The sequence below is a fragment of the Triticum aestivum genome, chromosome 5D (assembly GCF_018294505.1).
Source record: "Triticum aestivum cultivar Chinese Spring chromosome 5D, IWGSC CS RefSeq v2.1, whole genome shotgun sequence".
Lineage (NCBI taxonomy): Eukaryota > Viridiplantae > Streptophyta > Magnoliopsida > Poales > Poaceae > Triticum > Triticum aestivum.
In genome coordinates, this window is record NC_057808.1 from 435,828,469 (window position 1) to 435,840,462 (window position 11,994).

Consider the following 11,994-nt stretch of genomic DNA (forward strand, 5'->3'; position numbering starts at 1 on the left):
AGGTATCATTACAAGCCAGCTCAACCAGGGAGCATACATGAAGCTAGTTTGATCACGGAAACAAAAGCAAACACGGGGGAAAGCGAAGCGCGGGAGGCAAGAAAGAAATCTACAGAACATCCGGACGACTTCTTCATTTTCTTCAGTTTTCCCCCTGTCTGTTGGAGGTCACTGACACTTGCCCTGTCTGTGGTATGGATAAGACACGCTTTCACGCTTTTGTGCAGGTGCAAATATGCAAGAGAACTTTGGCTCCGTATGGCAGATTGTTGGTCTCTTCTGAATATAAGTTGTATGGAACACATCAGACCATAATGGATCTTACATGCGATATGAATTTCTTCATGTTGGTGTTGAGAATCTGGCACGCAAGGAATGAACTTTGTTCATCATAAGCATGCACCTACAATGGATGCCTCCAATTAAAAAACATATTCGCTTCGATCCAAATTAGTTGACTTTTTTAGTGCTAATTTATTTAAGCAATTTTTTTGAGTGCTAAGGGCATCTCCAACAGGTTGTATGTCAGTCTTATGGGTAAAAATGTCCATGTCCATGTCATCAATCAACAAGCTACTCCAATGGATTGTATCTAAGGTATTCAATAGATGGTGAGAAAATAAATGTGATTGCTCTCTATTTCACCTTGGAGCTTGTGCAAAGGTTGTTGGTGAATCTATATACAACTTTGCTCTCTCTCCACATTTATTACATGCAACATCATCACTATGTCCTATGCGGCGAATTTATCAACATCTATCTTACAACTGTTGAAAATGCCCTAATTGACTCGGTATTTTTTTTAAGGACTCTTTAGGGTATACTTCTCTTGTCCGGTGAGGGAGGGAGTAACTAAAAACGTAGCCATGCCTCCAAAACAAAAACTATGCGATGAGCAGCGCCCAATCATTGCCGTCCGATGAGTTAGTGGGCCGGCCTTTTGCCCCACAGCCCACGCGTCTGCCGTTACCTACCTTCCGTAATCCCGTTCTCAAGGAAAATCCGAGCCGAACTGCGCCGCCGCCGCTGGAGCTCGAACTAGGCAGACATGGCCCCCCAAGTAGAGCCACCGGCGCCGGCGCCGTCGCCTGCATCGGCGAAGTATGATCCAGCGGCCACCGCCACCACCATCACTTCCATCACCGACGACCTCCTCCGCGAGATCCTCGTACGCCTCCCCTCCCTCCCGAGCCTCGTCCGCGCCGCCCTCGCCTGCCGCACCTTCCTCCGCGCCGTCCGCTCCTCCCCCGCCTTCCGCCGCCGCTTCCGGGCGCTCCACCCGCCACAGCTCCTTGGCTACTTCACTGACCCCTGCCGCACCGCCTTCCCTGCCTTCATCCCCTTCTGAAGCCGCTCCGACCCCGACCTCGCCGCTGCTGTCCGCGGCTCCGATTTCTTCTTCACCCGCCTACCGGAGGACGGTGACGACAGTAGGTGGGCGTTCAACGGCTGCTGCTCCGGCTACGTCTTCCTCCACAACGAGAACACCGACCAGATCGCTGCCTACAACCCCCTCACGCAGGTGCTGCATATCTTCCCCTACCCGCCTCAGGAGGCCTGCGATCCCTGCTATCTTGATTTCCGCATCATCTTCTCGGAAGAGGACCGGAGGTTGTTCCGTGTGGTATGTGTTCGTCGCCGGAGGCGGCGGCGGAGGACGCTGGCCCGCTTCTCTGTCTTCTCATCGGACAGCAGGGAGTGGCAGTGTTTCCCGTGGGTGGACACCTCAGTGCCGCAGCCTGGGCATGATAAGTCCACTGCTATGCCGCTGAATGAATTTGATAGATTAGTTTACTGGAAACACTTTAGTCAACCATATATAGTCGTCCTCGACACTGGGACGCTGCGGTTATCTCGAATGGATTTGCCGCCGCCATTGCAAGATATGGGCTCCACAGAATTTAAGCTTGGCCTGACCAAGGATGGGAGGCTGTCTTTGGTTTTCATAGATCACTTTCTTGCAAGCAAAGGAATGCTCGCTGTTTGGTTTCGGAGAGCCGATGGTGACGGCGTTGAGAAATGGATGCTGCACAAGATTTTCGCACTGAGTGAATTTGTTGATTTCTCTATGTGTTCACAAGAGTATCATGATGTCATTGTGCATCCTGCGGAGGTCATAGGTGATTTTCTGTACCTGTCTCTTTGTTATGATGGGTATACCAGGTGCTGCCTATCCTTGTGCCTGGAAACAGACAAGGTAAACAAGTTCTTTGATCATAGTGTCCATCCCTACATCATGGCGTGCCCGCCTTCTTTGGTATGCAACAAGGTGAGCCCATGCTTCCAAGACACTAGCGAAATTCCCCCCCCCCCCCCCCCCCCCGGAGTTTGGTCATTGCATCATATGCATTTAAGTTACTTGAGATCAATTGATTATTGTATAGGTGTGAAAATCTGCCTTCAGTTTCATGTTTTGCTAGCATTTTTTCATGAGAAAACAAAAAAAAGTCTTGCGTCTCGATGCATTGATAGAAAAAAAGAGTTTGTACAAGTCTGGTTGGTCAATTGTTTTTGAGTTGGTTATAGAGCAATGACTTAATTCTTACTCTAGTCACAGTAGCATTATGTTGTGTAACTCATAATACAAGTTCTCAATTGCAGATTTTATACAAGGATTCTTTTTTTTTTTTTGCATGTGGTCATTGCAGATTATATGATATCTGTGCACTGATAGTATCTTAGGCTAGAATGTCTCTCCATTAAAATACTGTCTACACAATGCTTTGTAATCCTGACCACTATAAGGCCTTGATGTATTTACATTTTACACATCTCATTTCACTTCCATTGCTTCACTCGTTGCCAATTAAATCTGTCTCGTACTATTTTTTCTAAAGATCTGTGTTGTACCATTGGAATCTATGACCTTCTACGATTGGTCTATACAAACACTTGAATCCTTACTTACACTGAAGTCATTTTATGTCTCAGGAGGATTTGGAAACCAAAGTTACTTGAGACAATGTTGCGGATGATGACCCTGTGGGCACAGAAGAAACTCACTCTGTTCTTGTCACAGCATTGCGATCATATAAAGAAGCTCTGATTAATGGTGATGGGGAAAAACTTGCAGAGATAGAGGCATTCTACTTTCTATCAAGGATGAGAAGAAGTCTCTAGTTTGCAGAATTGACAACTGTGAGATACTGTATCTCGAGGGTAAGTGCCGGCATTGATGGCTACAAGGGAAGGGCAGAAAGAGAGAGGTGATGACATGACTACTTCTTTGCCAGTTGAATCAGCCTATTTGAAATGATCATGGTGTATTTCTTTCAATGAGATGAGCTTTTTAGGGTAGCAAGGGAATACTGGAGTCATAAGCTACGGCTAACGAGTGTAACAGATGTATGCCTATTTGGCAAGAGACAAAGTCATGAGCTTTATCTTTCTGGAGGTTGCTATTTTACTGTGCGTCATTGAGTCACTTTGCTTCTTAGCTTGAGTACTTATCTGTTGTGGGTCCACTCTTTTTATCTTCTCGTTGGTCTTGTCTTTTTATTATTGTCTCAGTCTTGTGTCATTTGTAACATTATTTTCCCATTATGGTTGTTAGTTTCCTTCTGATTGGTTTTACATCTGAAATGGGGTAAACAGTTTCCTTCTGATTGGTTTTATATCTGAAATGGGGTAACAATGCCGCTGAAGGTGTGACGATTTTTTCGCTTAAGTTGACCAGTAACCGTTTGATCTAACTAGACAGAGAATTGAGCTTGTTTGCATATCTTAAAAACTAAGATCTTAATGCTGATGAAGCATTAAGCATACAAGTAAAAGTTATGTATCACTATGCAATTTAGTTCCTGACTATTACAGCAAAACAAGATCATGGCTGGTTCTCGGTTCTAGTCTCAGGTATGTTGCTGCTCAGCGGTGCTTGTTTTGTGGCTGTTGTTGAAGCACTGAGATTTAACATCTTAGCATTTGGCAGGGGACAAGGCCATGAATTTGGTGTGTGCAACAGTCGCTCCGAAGGGAGGCAGTGAGATTCAGATCAGATATGGCTGGGCCATATGGCACTTGGGGCAAAGCTAGTGGACTAGTGGCTGGGCAGTCAACTGCATACTATGGTTCTTGGTGCTGAAGTGGGCAGAGGTATAGAGCAATCATCTCTGAATAGGTGAGGTCAAGAGCCAGCCTCACAGTGGGATACCGCATATGCTTTTGGGTGTGTATTCTTTGCACTTACAGCTGCAGCTGCATGCTAGGTGTTTGTTGGTTGCTTCAGCAGTGCTTTGATTGTTGCAAATCTAGCAAGTTGCCTGACAGCTCCCTATCTCACGGTCTGCATGATTTCTAGCATTGCATGTGACATCCATTCATGGTATCTCTACTGCATTTTCCAATTGACTTCGAGTCCATCTCTAGGGAGTAGTACTGTGGTAATGAAGTTGCAACGCAAGGCTCATTTCTTAGACCTGAAATCATGAATAGTTTTCTTGCATTGTCCATGACAGGGATATAACTAGTTATATTTAGTTTGGCCAAACACGGATGTGGATGAGCTCATTTAATATATATATACACTGAAAGGAAAATGTCTCAGTACCCTCTGTTTCTGTACATTCGCAGGTTTTCTGGTCTGATTCAAATATAATTCAGCAGTATTATCTTTGGTTGAACAAAACGCAGCAGCTTTTCTACAAATGGTCAGTTTCCTTCTCCATCTGTGAATATTTTCCAGCCCACGCCAATGTTCCTTTGTACTAGTTTTGGATCTGAGGTCATATAACTGTGCAGAAATGTTTTCAACAATGCTTCATGCTTAGGTCCAAAAAATATGTGATCGATCATTTTATCTTTGAATTTTTTTCATATACACATTGAAAGAACAGTGTCTCTAACAAGTGCCATGTGCAATGCTACATGTGGTGCTGTGGTTTGGAGGTGCCATGATGTGATCTAGATCAGGTTCTGCTGGGGCCAAGTGTTTGGCACTTGCCGGAGCTTGGCCTGCACGTCTCGCCTACACGCGTCGTGATGGGTTTGCTGGGGAAATGGCACGAGGACCCCATGGGGTTCTATATCCAGAAGCACATTTCAGAGATGGATGGTGATCAAGTGTTCTGCTGGGGCCAAGTGTTTGGCACTTGCCGAGCTGGGGTTGGATGCCTTGCCTGTACAGCTAGCCGTGGTGATCGGTTTTCTGGGGAAATGGCACGAGGACCCCATGGGGCTCTCTCACCGAACAACATTCCAGATATGGATGGTGCTTGAAAATCTCATCAAAATCATTCATCACATTGTCTGTAGCTAGTTGCAACAACACTGCATGGAGAGCACTCAAGGGTCAAGGCCCTGTCCCCTGCCCACCGCTCTTGCTGATAGCTACACACAACCCACTGCCATGAGCCCTTCTCTTCCTTCTACTATAAAACCATGGCCTGCTCAACACAAACTTCTTCATCTCATCTACAAAGCAACATCACAATCTACACCACACCTTTAGACTTTCAGAGCCAAACTGAAATTTAGCCATCCAAGAACATATCAGACTCAACCATGATCCACCCAAATAAGCTTGCTCAGCTAGCCAAGAAGTTCCAGCGGATTTTAGCTGCCGGAGCCGGAGCCGGTGCCCTCCGCCGGCAGCATGCCTCAAACACGGACACGGCCGACGACAAATGCTGCAGCACAACACCGTCTATGATTGCTGATGAGGGCCACTGTGTGGTGTACGCCGCCGACGGAGAACGGTTTGAGGTCCCTTTGGCGTACCTAGGGACGACGGTCTTCGCCGAGCTCCTGAGGATGTCCAAGGAGGAGTTTGGCTTCACCAGCGGCAGCGATGGAGGCAGGATCACGCTGCCCTGCGATGCCATGGTGATGGAGTACGTCTTGTGCCTTGTCAGGAGAGAGGCCTCTGAGGAGGTTGAGAGGGCCTTCTTGAGCTCTATCGCTGAGCATTGCCACAACTACAGTGCTAGTTGTGTGGCGCCATCGATGGGACTCAGCCATCAGTTTGCTCTTTGTACTTAGCTACTAGCTTGTCTGGTGATTATTTTTGTTAGAACCTGAAGATCCCTGTACAGTCTGATGTAAGATCCTACTATCACGAGAAATGATACAAAAAATACTATTTTACTGAGAGAAATTTGGCTATTTGACACATACTTTGGCCTTTGCTGCAGTTCGCCGTATAGAGTACTGAAGAAAGTTTATCGGTATGATATGTGGGGGAAGGAAACAGGAGAGGATGTGCCTGACCAGAAGGTGGCAGAACATGGTGATGGCGCAGCGAAGGGAATGCGGAAGGAGGATTGGATGAATGATCAGCATACTGTACCTAGAACTGTCGGAACTGAATCGTGTGTCCCAGATGGAGGTGGGTTGAGCTGGTTAGAGGTTCTTGAGGTAGGAACTGCAGTCTGTTGCCTGGAAGATGAACGCTTCAAGCGCCTGCCATTGGAAGTGTGTGCTTCTGGGTACCATTTCAATTGTGCCGGAGACTACTTGCGTGAGCTGGGTGGCCTCTCGTCAGCTCGCCACACTCCAAGTGAAAATGCAGGCCGGAATATGCCCTAACTGCCTTTTGTGGTACATCAGTTCAGTTTGGGAAGAAACTCAACAATTTCTGAAGAAAGTAGGATATCACACATCTACCTGATATTTGCTTTCGATCTTCTGTTTTGTAGACAATACCCAGAAATCAAATAAATCCTATTGTTGAACATATTGTAGTACGGTAACTTCCTTGGACTATTTTCTTCTGAAAAGGGTATGTATTTGTTGTTCTTGTATACAGATTCAGTACACTTTTTGGAAGATAAGTGCAACAGAAAATTATATTTTTTTTTAAATTTATTTAGCATACAATATAATCACATCTTTGATTCTCTTAATGGTAGTGCTGCTTGTTAGGCGTTAGCTTTTATACTCTGAATCCCGAGGTTAAAGTAAATTGCTTTCTTGCGCCCTATGTCCTAATGATATATGGTTGTAGACTTGTAGTTAATGGTAGTTTGTAGGATGCAATAAGCTGGTATGCTAATATGTAATTTCCATTCTGCGGTGTTGAACTATTTTACATCATGGAAAAACATGCAAAATTGAGGGAAAAGCTTGGCATATATTCAGGAGCTACAAACTGCAAGCTGCTGGTGCAGTGACACCGTACTATACTTGGATTTGGCAAGGCATCACTATAGAGCTCAGGAACGGCCTCTCTACTTCCTCTGATGCATTTGTTCTGAGCAAGCACATGGCATACTCCATGACCACTGCATCGAAGGGCAGTGTGATCCTGCCATCGCATGTAAGCCCAAACTCCTCCTGGGGCATCCTTAGCAGCTCGCCGAAGATCGTCTTGTTGAGGTAAGTCAAGGAGAACTTAAACCTCCTGGCATTGGCCATGTACACGGTGTAGTGGCCTTTATCTGTGCCCTGTGGTGTCGTGCAGCCTGCTTTGTTGTCGCTGGATATTGTCCTGACCCTTTGCCACTTCCTCACCAACTGAGAAAATCTTTTAGGATGGATCATGGTCATGTCTGTGTGTTCTTGGTTCTGAGGTATGTTGCTCAGAAATGCTTAGCCTGTGAGTTTGTTGATGAAGCCCATGAATATACATGCATAGACATATGACTAATTTGCATTGGGCAGGAGGGGACAAGGCCATGAGCTCGGTGCGTGAAACGGTGGCTCCCAAAGGAGGGAGGCAATGAGATTCAGATTTCATTCTGCTGGCCATGGTTCTGAGGTATGTTGCTCAGAAATGTTTAGCCTGCTGTGAGTCTGTTGATGAAGTGATGGTGCACTACTAGCTAGCCCCTGAATATATAGGCATAGACGTATGACTAATTTGCATTGGGCAGGGGACAAGGCCATGAGCTCGATGCGTGCAATGGTGGCTCCTGAAGGAGGCAGTGTAATCGTTTGATTCTGCTGGGCCATGGCACTATGGAGGCACGGATAGTGGACTAGTGTCTGGGTGATAAGATGCATACAACAGTCTTCGCTGCTGAATTGGGCAGAGGCATTGTGGGGCCATCCGGGGTCCAGCGTTTATGGCGGCGTTTCATTCAATTCAGCCTCCTGTATCAAGAGATTTGAAGTTCATGCTTTTGCAGCAACTGTGTGATTGCAATTAGGTGAGGTGAAGAGGAGCTCACTTCATTGCTTTTGGGTGTACTTTGCACTTACACCTGCAACTGCATGTTAGGTACTTGTTGGTTTAACAGTGTTTTGATTGCTGCAGATCTGGCAAGTTGCTGGGAAGTTCCATATCTCATTGTCCACCCATGGTCTGCATGGTCGCTAGCATAGCGTGTGCCGATCATTTCCTGGTATCTTCCTTGCATTTAGCTGGGCAGTTGAGTGTTCCGGGCCACACCCTTGAATCTATCCAATGACTTGTCATTAATTCCGCTTTGGCATTTCTTTTCGTTGGAAGAACATTGTCTCTTACTATTGCCCATCTTCTAACAAAGATCAAAATACTTCACATAAACTAATTGCCTTTTCCTATTTTCCTATATCTCTGCAGACGCTAATCACGAGCTGCAGACACCAAAAGGCTGGCTAACTCCCAGATGTGCTGCCGCATGATAATGGCATGACATCGCCATGGAGTGGAGGAACGCGGCTTCCATCTCTGCAGAGGCACTTCTCCTGAGCAAGCACATCGCGTACTCCATCATCGATGCATCGCAGGGCAGCGTGATTCTGCCACTGTCAACGCCTGCGAAGCCGAACTCCTCTTGGGACATCCTGAAGAGCTCGCCGAAGACTGTCGTGCCAAGGAACGCAAGCGGCACCTCGAACCTCACACCGTCGGTGGTGTACACGATGAAGTGTCCCTTGCCGGCCACCGATGAGCATGATGTGCCACACGGCCCTCCGGTTTCTTCCGCTGACGTTGATGACGACCAGGTCAGCCTCTTCCGCCCGATAGCCACCACCCTCTGCCACTTCTTCGCCAGCCGAGCGAGTGTCTTGGCACTCATCATGGTGGCTTATTTGTGTTTCTGGAAGCGGGAGAAATTCTTCTGCGAGAGGGAGCTTGGAATGCCTTTATCTGTGGATGAAGTGGTGGTGAGGGCACTTAGCCATGGATTTATAGATCAAGGGTAAAGCGAGCGCCCACATGGTGGAGCACGTGATGGTTGGGCAGGGAGACAATGTTGTGGGCATGGAGGCATGGTGTATGTGCTGCTGCCGTTTTGGAGGTGCCATGATGAGATCTGGATCAGGTTCTGCTGGGGCCAAGTGTTTGGCACTTGCCAGAGCTTGGGCTGGACGTCTCGCCTACACACGTCGTGATGGGTTTGCTGGGGAAATGGCATGAGGAGCCCATGAGGGTCTCTAGCCGAACCACATTTCAGACATGGATAGTGCTTGAAAATCTCACCAAAATCATTCATCACACTGTCTGCAGCTAGTTGCAACAACACTGCATGAAGAGCACTCATGGCATTGTCCCCTGCCCAACGCTCTCGTTGATAGCTACACACAACCCACACGCATATGCACTTCCCTGAGCCCTCTCCCCCTTCTACTATAAATCCATGGCCTGCTCAACACAGACTTCATCTCATATGCAAGCCACATCACAATCTACAACACGCCTTCTGAGTTTCAGTGCCAAACTGAAATTTAGCCAGTCAGGAACACATCGGACTCATCAACCATGATCCATCCAAAGAAACTTGCTCAGCTGGCCAAGAAGTGCCAGCGGATGTTGGTTGCCAGAGCCGGAGCCCAACGCCAGCAGCATGCCTCAGACACGGCCGACGACGAGTGCTGCAGCACAACGTCGTCTGTGGTTGCCGATGAGGGCCACTGCGTGGTGTATGCCACCGACGGAGCACGGTTTGAGGTCCCTCTGGTGTACCTTGGGACGACGGTCTTCGCCGAGCTCCTGAGGATGTCCGAAGAGGAGTTTGGCTTTGCAAGCGGTAGCGATGGAGGCAGGATCACGCTGCCCTGCGATGCCACGGTGATGGAGTATGTCTTGTGCCTGGTCAGGAGAGAGGCCTCTGAGGAGGTCGAGAGGGCGTTCTTGAGCTCCATTGCTGAGCATGGCCACAGCTACTGTGCTAGCTGCGTGGCACCATCGATGGGACTCAACCATCAATTTGCTCTCTGTGCTTAGGTACTAGTTTAGCTAGTGAAATATTTCTTTTGGTTACGTCCGAGAGGAGTTCTGTGGAGTCTGATGTAAGATTCGTTTGTCACAGGAAATGTAGATAAGAGACAATTTTCATGGGAAAAATACATTATTTGTCACATCCTTTAACATAGTTCATACTAAAGTTGAGACACATATTTTGGGACAGAGGGAAGAAATTGGAAGGAAACCATGGGCCTATAGTTGTCAACAGTTTTTCTTTTTCAGATGAGAAGCTGACTTAGTTGGAACTTGCGATTGTACTTGAATGCGTGTTCTTAACATTTTTATTAGGTGCGAAAGGGACGGTCTTAATTGATGCAGCACAGACAACTTGTGGAACAGTGTCATATCTTAGTTCTTGATGGCCTACCTAACTTGTGGGCAGTAGCCATTCCTTAGCTCCTTCTCTGCACATCCCTTTGGGCCTTCAGCCAGCTGCATGTCTGAAGATTCTGAATATATAACAGGCATCTACTAAATCTTGTGTCGACACTTTCTGTAAAGTTCTGTGGGTAGAACATTAAGCAATTCAGTAACAGCTAAACATCAGTGTCTTTTACCCCCCAAAATAAATCTCCTTGTGGAGTACTGCCTGCTTTCTCTTCCATTTTGTAATTTTTATCCTACTTCTTGTATTGATGGTTTCTAAATATTTTCCTGATGGTTCATCCTAAAATGGCTCCTGTACCACCTGGCCAGTTCACTAATTCACAAATTCTTGATCATTGTAATGTCCTGGTTTAGATGATAGATTGCATGGAACCATTGACATCTGTGCAGCAGTATGAAACCATTGACATTTAAAAATAGAGAAGAATTGCTGCAAGTGCTGGTTGACCACATTCCTGCTGGTTGTTGCTTTGATGATCACATTGCTCTACATACAATTTTCCTTCTCCTATTGTGTGTTATCTAACTCTCTTACACTATCCAGGCAAACTGCTCAAGACAGAAGACATCATCAGCGTCTACGCCTGCTGTTCTTCAGCAGCTACAAACAGCAAATCTGTTTGCTGGCTCCAACGGTAGGCATCATCACACAGCCTGTGTAATGGCAAGGCGTCACCATAGAGCTAGGCACCGCCTTCTCGACCTCGGCAGAGGCATTCCTCCTCAGCAAGCACATGACGTACTCCATCACCGTGGCGTCACAGGGCAGCGTGATCTCGCCATGGCTCGCGAAGCCAAACTCCTCCCGAGACATCCTCAGGAGCTCGCCAATGACCGTCGTGCCGAGGTACAGCAGCGGGACCTCGAAGCGCCTCCCGTCGGCCGTGTACATGACGCAGTGGCCCTTGGCCGGTGCAGAGGTGCAGCATCCTTGGTCTTCCTTGGCCGTCACGGTGAGCCTCTTCCTCCCGAGCGCTTCCACCCTCTTTGCCAGCTGAGCAAGTCCCTGGCACCGGCCATTGTTGGCTGGTTCTGGGTAATTGGTTTTCAGCTGGAGATTTAGAGCAAGTGTGTTATGGATGTTGTGATGCTCAGCTGATGGTGGGTATGTGTGCCGATCAGGTGATGCTGTTGAGCTGGGCCGTTGGCTGGATTTATAGGCGAGACGACGGGAAGGGCATCATCGTGCCGGCGCAGGACAGGGCCATGTGATGGGCGCATGCAAGTGTTGCGGTATGATTACTTTGGATCAGATCGCGGCGGGGCCAAATGTCTGTTGTATCTGTATCATTTGCTTCCATATCGTTGGCGTTGAAAAGCGAGCACATGATCTGTTTGATATTCGGCATCTCACGTGGTGACATGAGTACATATCTTGAATAGAACCAAACCAAACCTATCTTGTTGACATGAGTACATATGTAAGCCTATGTGGTTCAGTAGAGGCAGCTGCTCATCTGATAATGATCACCAGCTATGTGTAACCTGTTGACAATAAG

At 47.2% G+C, this 11,994-nt stretch overlaps 3 protein-coding genes and 1 pseudogene across 3 annotated transcripts; 2 read left to right on the forward strand and 2 right to left on the reverse strand.

Moving 5' to 3' along the window:
* The first annotated feature begins 990 nt into the window (after positions 1-990).
* Positions 991-3,561, forward strand: LOC123122455 (uncharacterized; annotated as a pseudogene).
* A 1,104-nt stretch (positions 3,562-4,665) lies between these two features.
* LOC123122456 (auxin-responsive protein SAUR36) lies at positions 4,666-8,452 on the forward strand. Its single transcript, XM_044542658.1, has 6 exons — positions 4,666-6,035; positions 6,129-7,311; positions 7,397-7,505; positions 7,597-7,693; positions 7,809-8,084; positions 8,192-8,452. The coding sequence occupies exon 1, from the start codon at positions 5,500-5,502 to the stop codon at positions 5,974-5,976; it is 477 nt and encodes a 158-aa protein (XP_044398593.1). The 5' UTR covers positions 4,666-5,499; the 3' UTR covers positions 5,977-6,035; positions 6,129-7,311; positions 7,397-7,505; positions 7,597-7,693; positions 7,809-8,084; positions 8,192-8,452.
* On the reverse strand, positions 8,347-9,017 carry LOC123122457 (auxin-responsive protein SAUR36-like). The gene has a single exon (XM_044542659.1). It carries the CDS (start codon positions 8,940-8,942, stop codon positions 8,487-8,489), a length of 456 nt encoding a protein of 151 aa, XP_044398594.1. The 5' UTR covers positions 8,943-9,017; the 3' UTR covers positions 8,347-8,486.
* A 1,871-nt stretch (positions 9,018-10,888) lies between these two features.
* On the reverse strand, positions 10,889-11,844 carry LOC123120838 (auxin-responsive protein SAUR36-like). Its single transcript, XM_044540824.1, has 2 exons — positions 11,739-11,844; positions 10,889-11,623 (listed from the first exon to the last, which is right to left on the reverse strand). Exons 1-2 carry the CDS (start codon positions 11,842-11,844, stop codon positions 11,097-11,099), a joined length of 633 nt encoding a protein of 210 aa, XP_044396759.1. The 3' UTR covers positions 10,889-11,096.
* Between the last annotated feature and the right edge of the window lie 150 nt (positions 11,845-11,994).

Excerpts from the sequence above, each read along its gene's own strand:
- LOC123122456 (XM_044542658.1), top strand. The coding sequence starts at position 5,500 with ATGATCCACCCAAATAAGCTTGCTCAGCTAGCCAAGAAGTTCCAGCGG.
- LOC123122457 (XM_044542659.1), bottom strand. The coding sequence starts at position 8,942 with ATGATGAGTGCCAAGACACTCGCTCGGCTGGCGAAGAAGTGGCAGAGG.
- LOC123120838 (XM_044540824.1), bottom strand. The coding sequence starts at position 11,844 with ATGCCGAATATCAAACAGATCATGTGCTCGCTTTTCAACGCCAACGAT. Across the intron at positions 11,624-11,738 it reads CCGCCGCGATCTGATCCAAA|CATCACCTGATCGGCACACA; the intron begins GTAATCATACCG and ends CCAGCTCAACAG.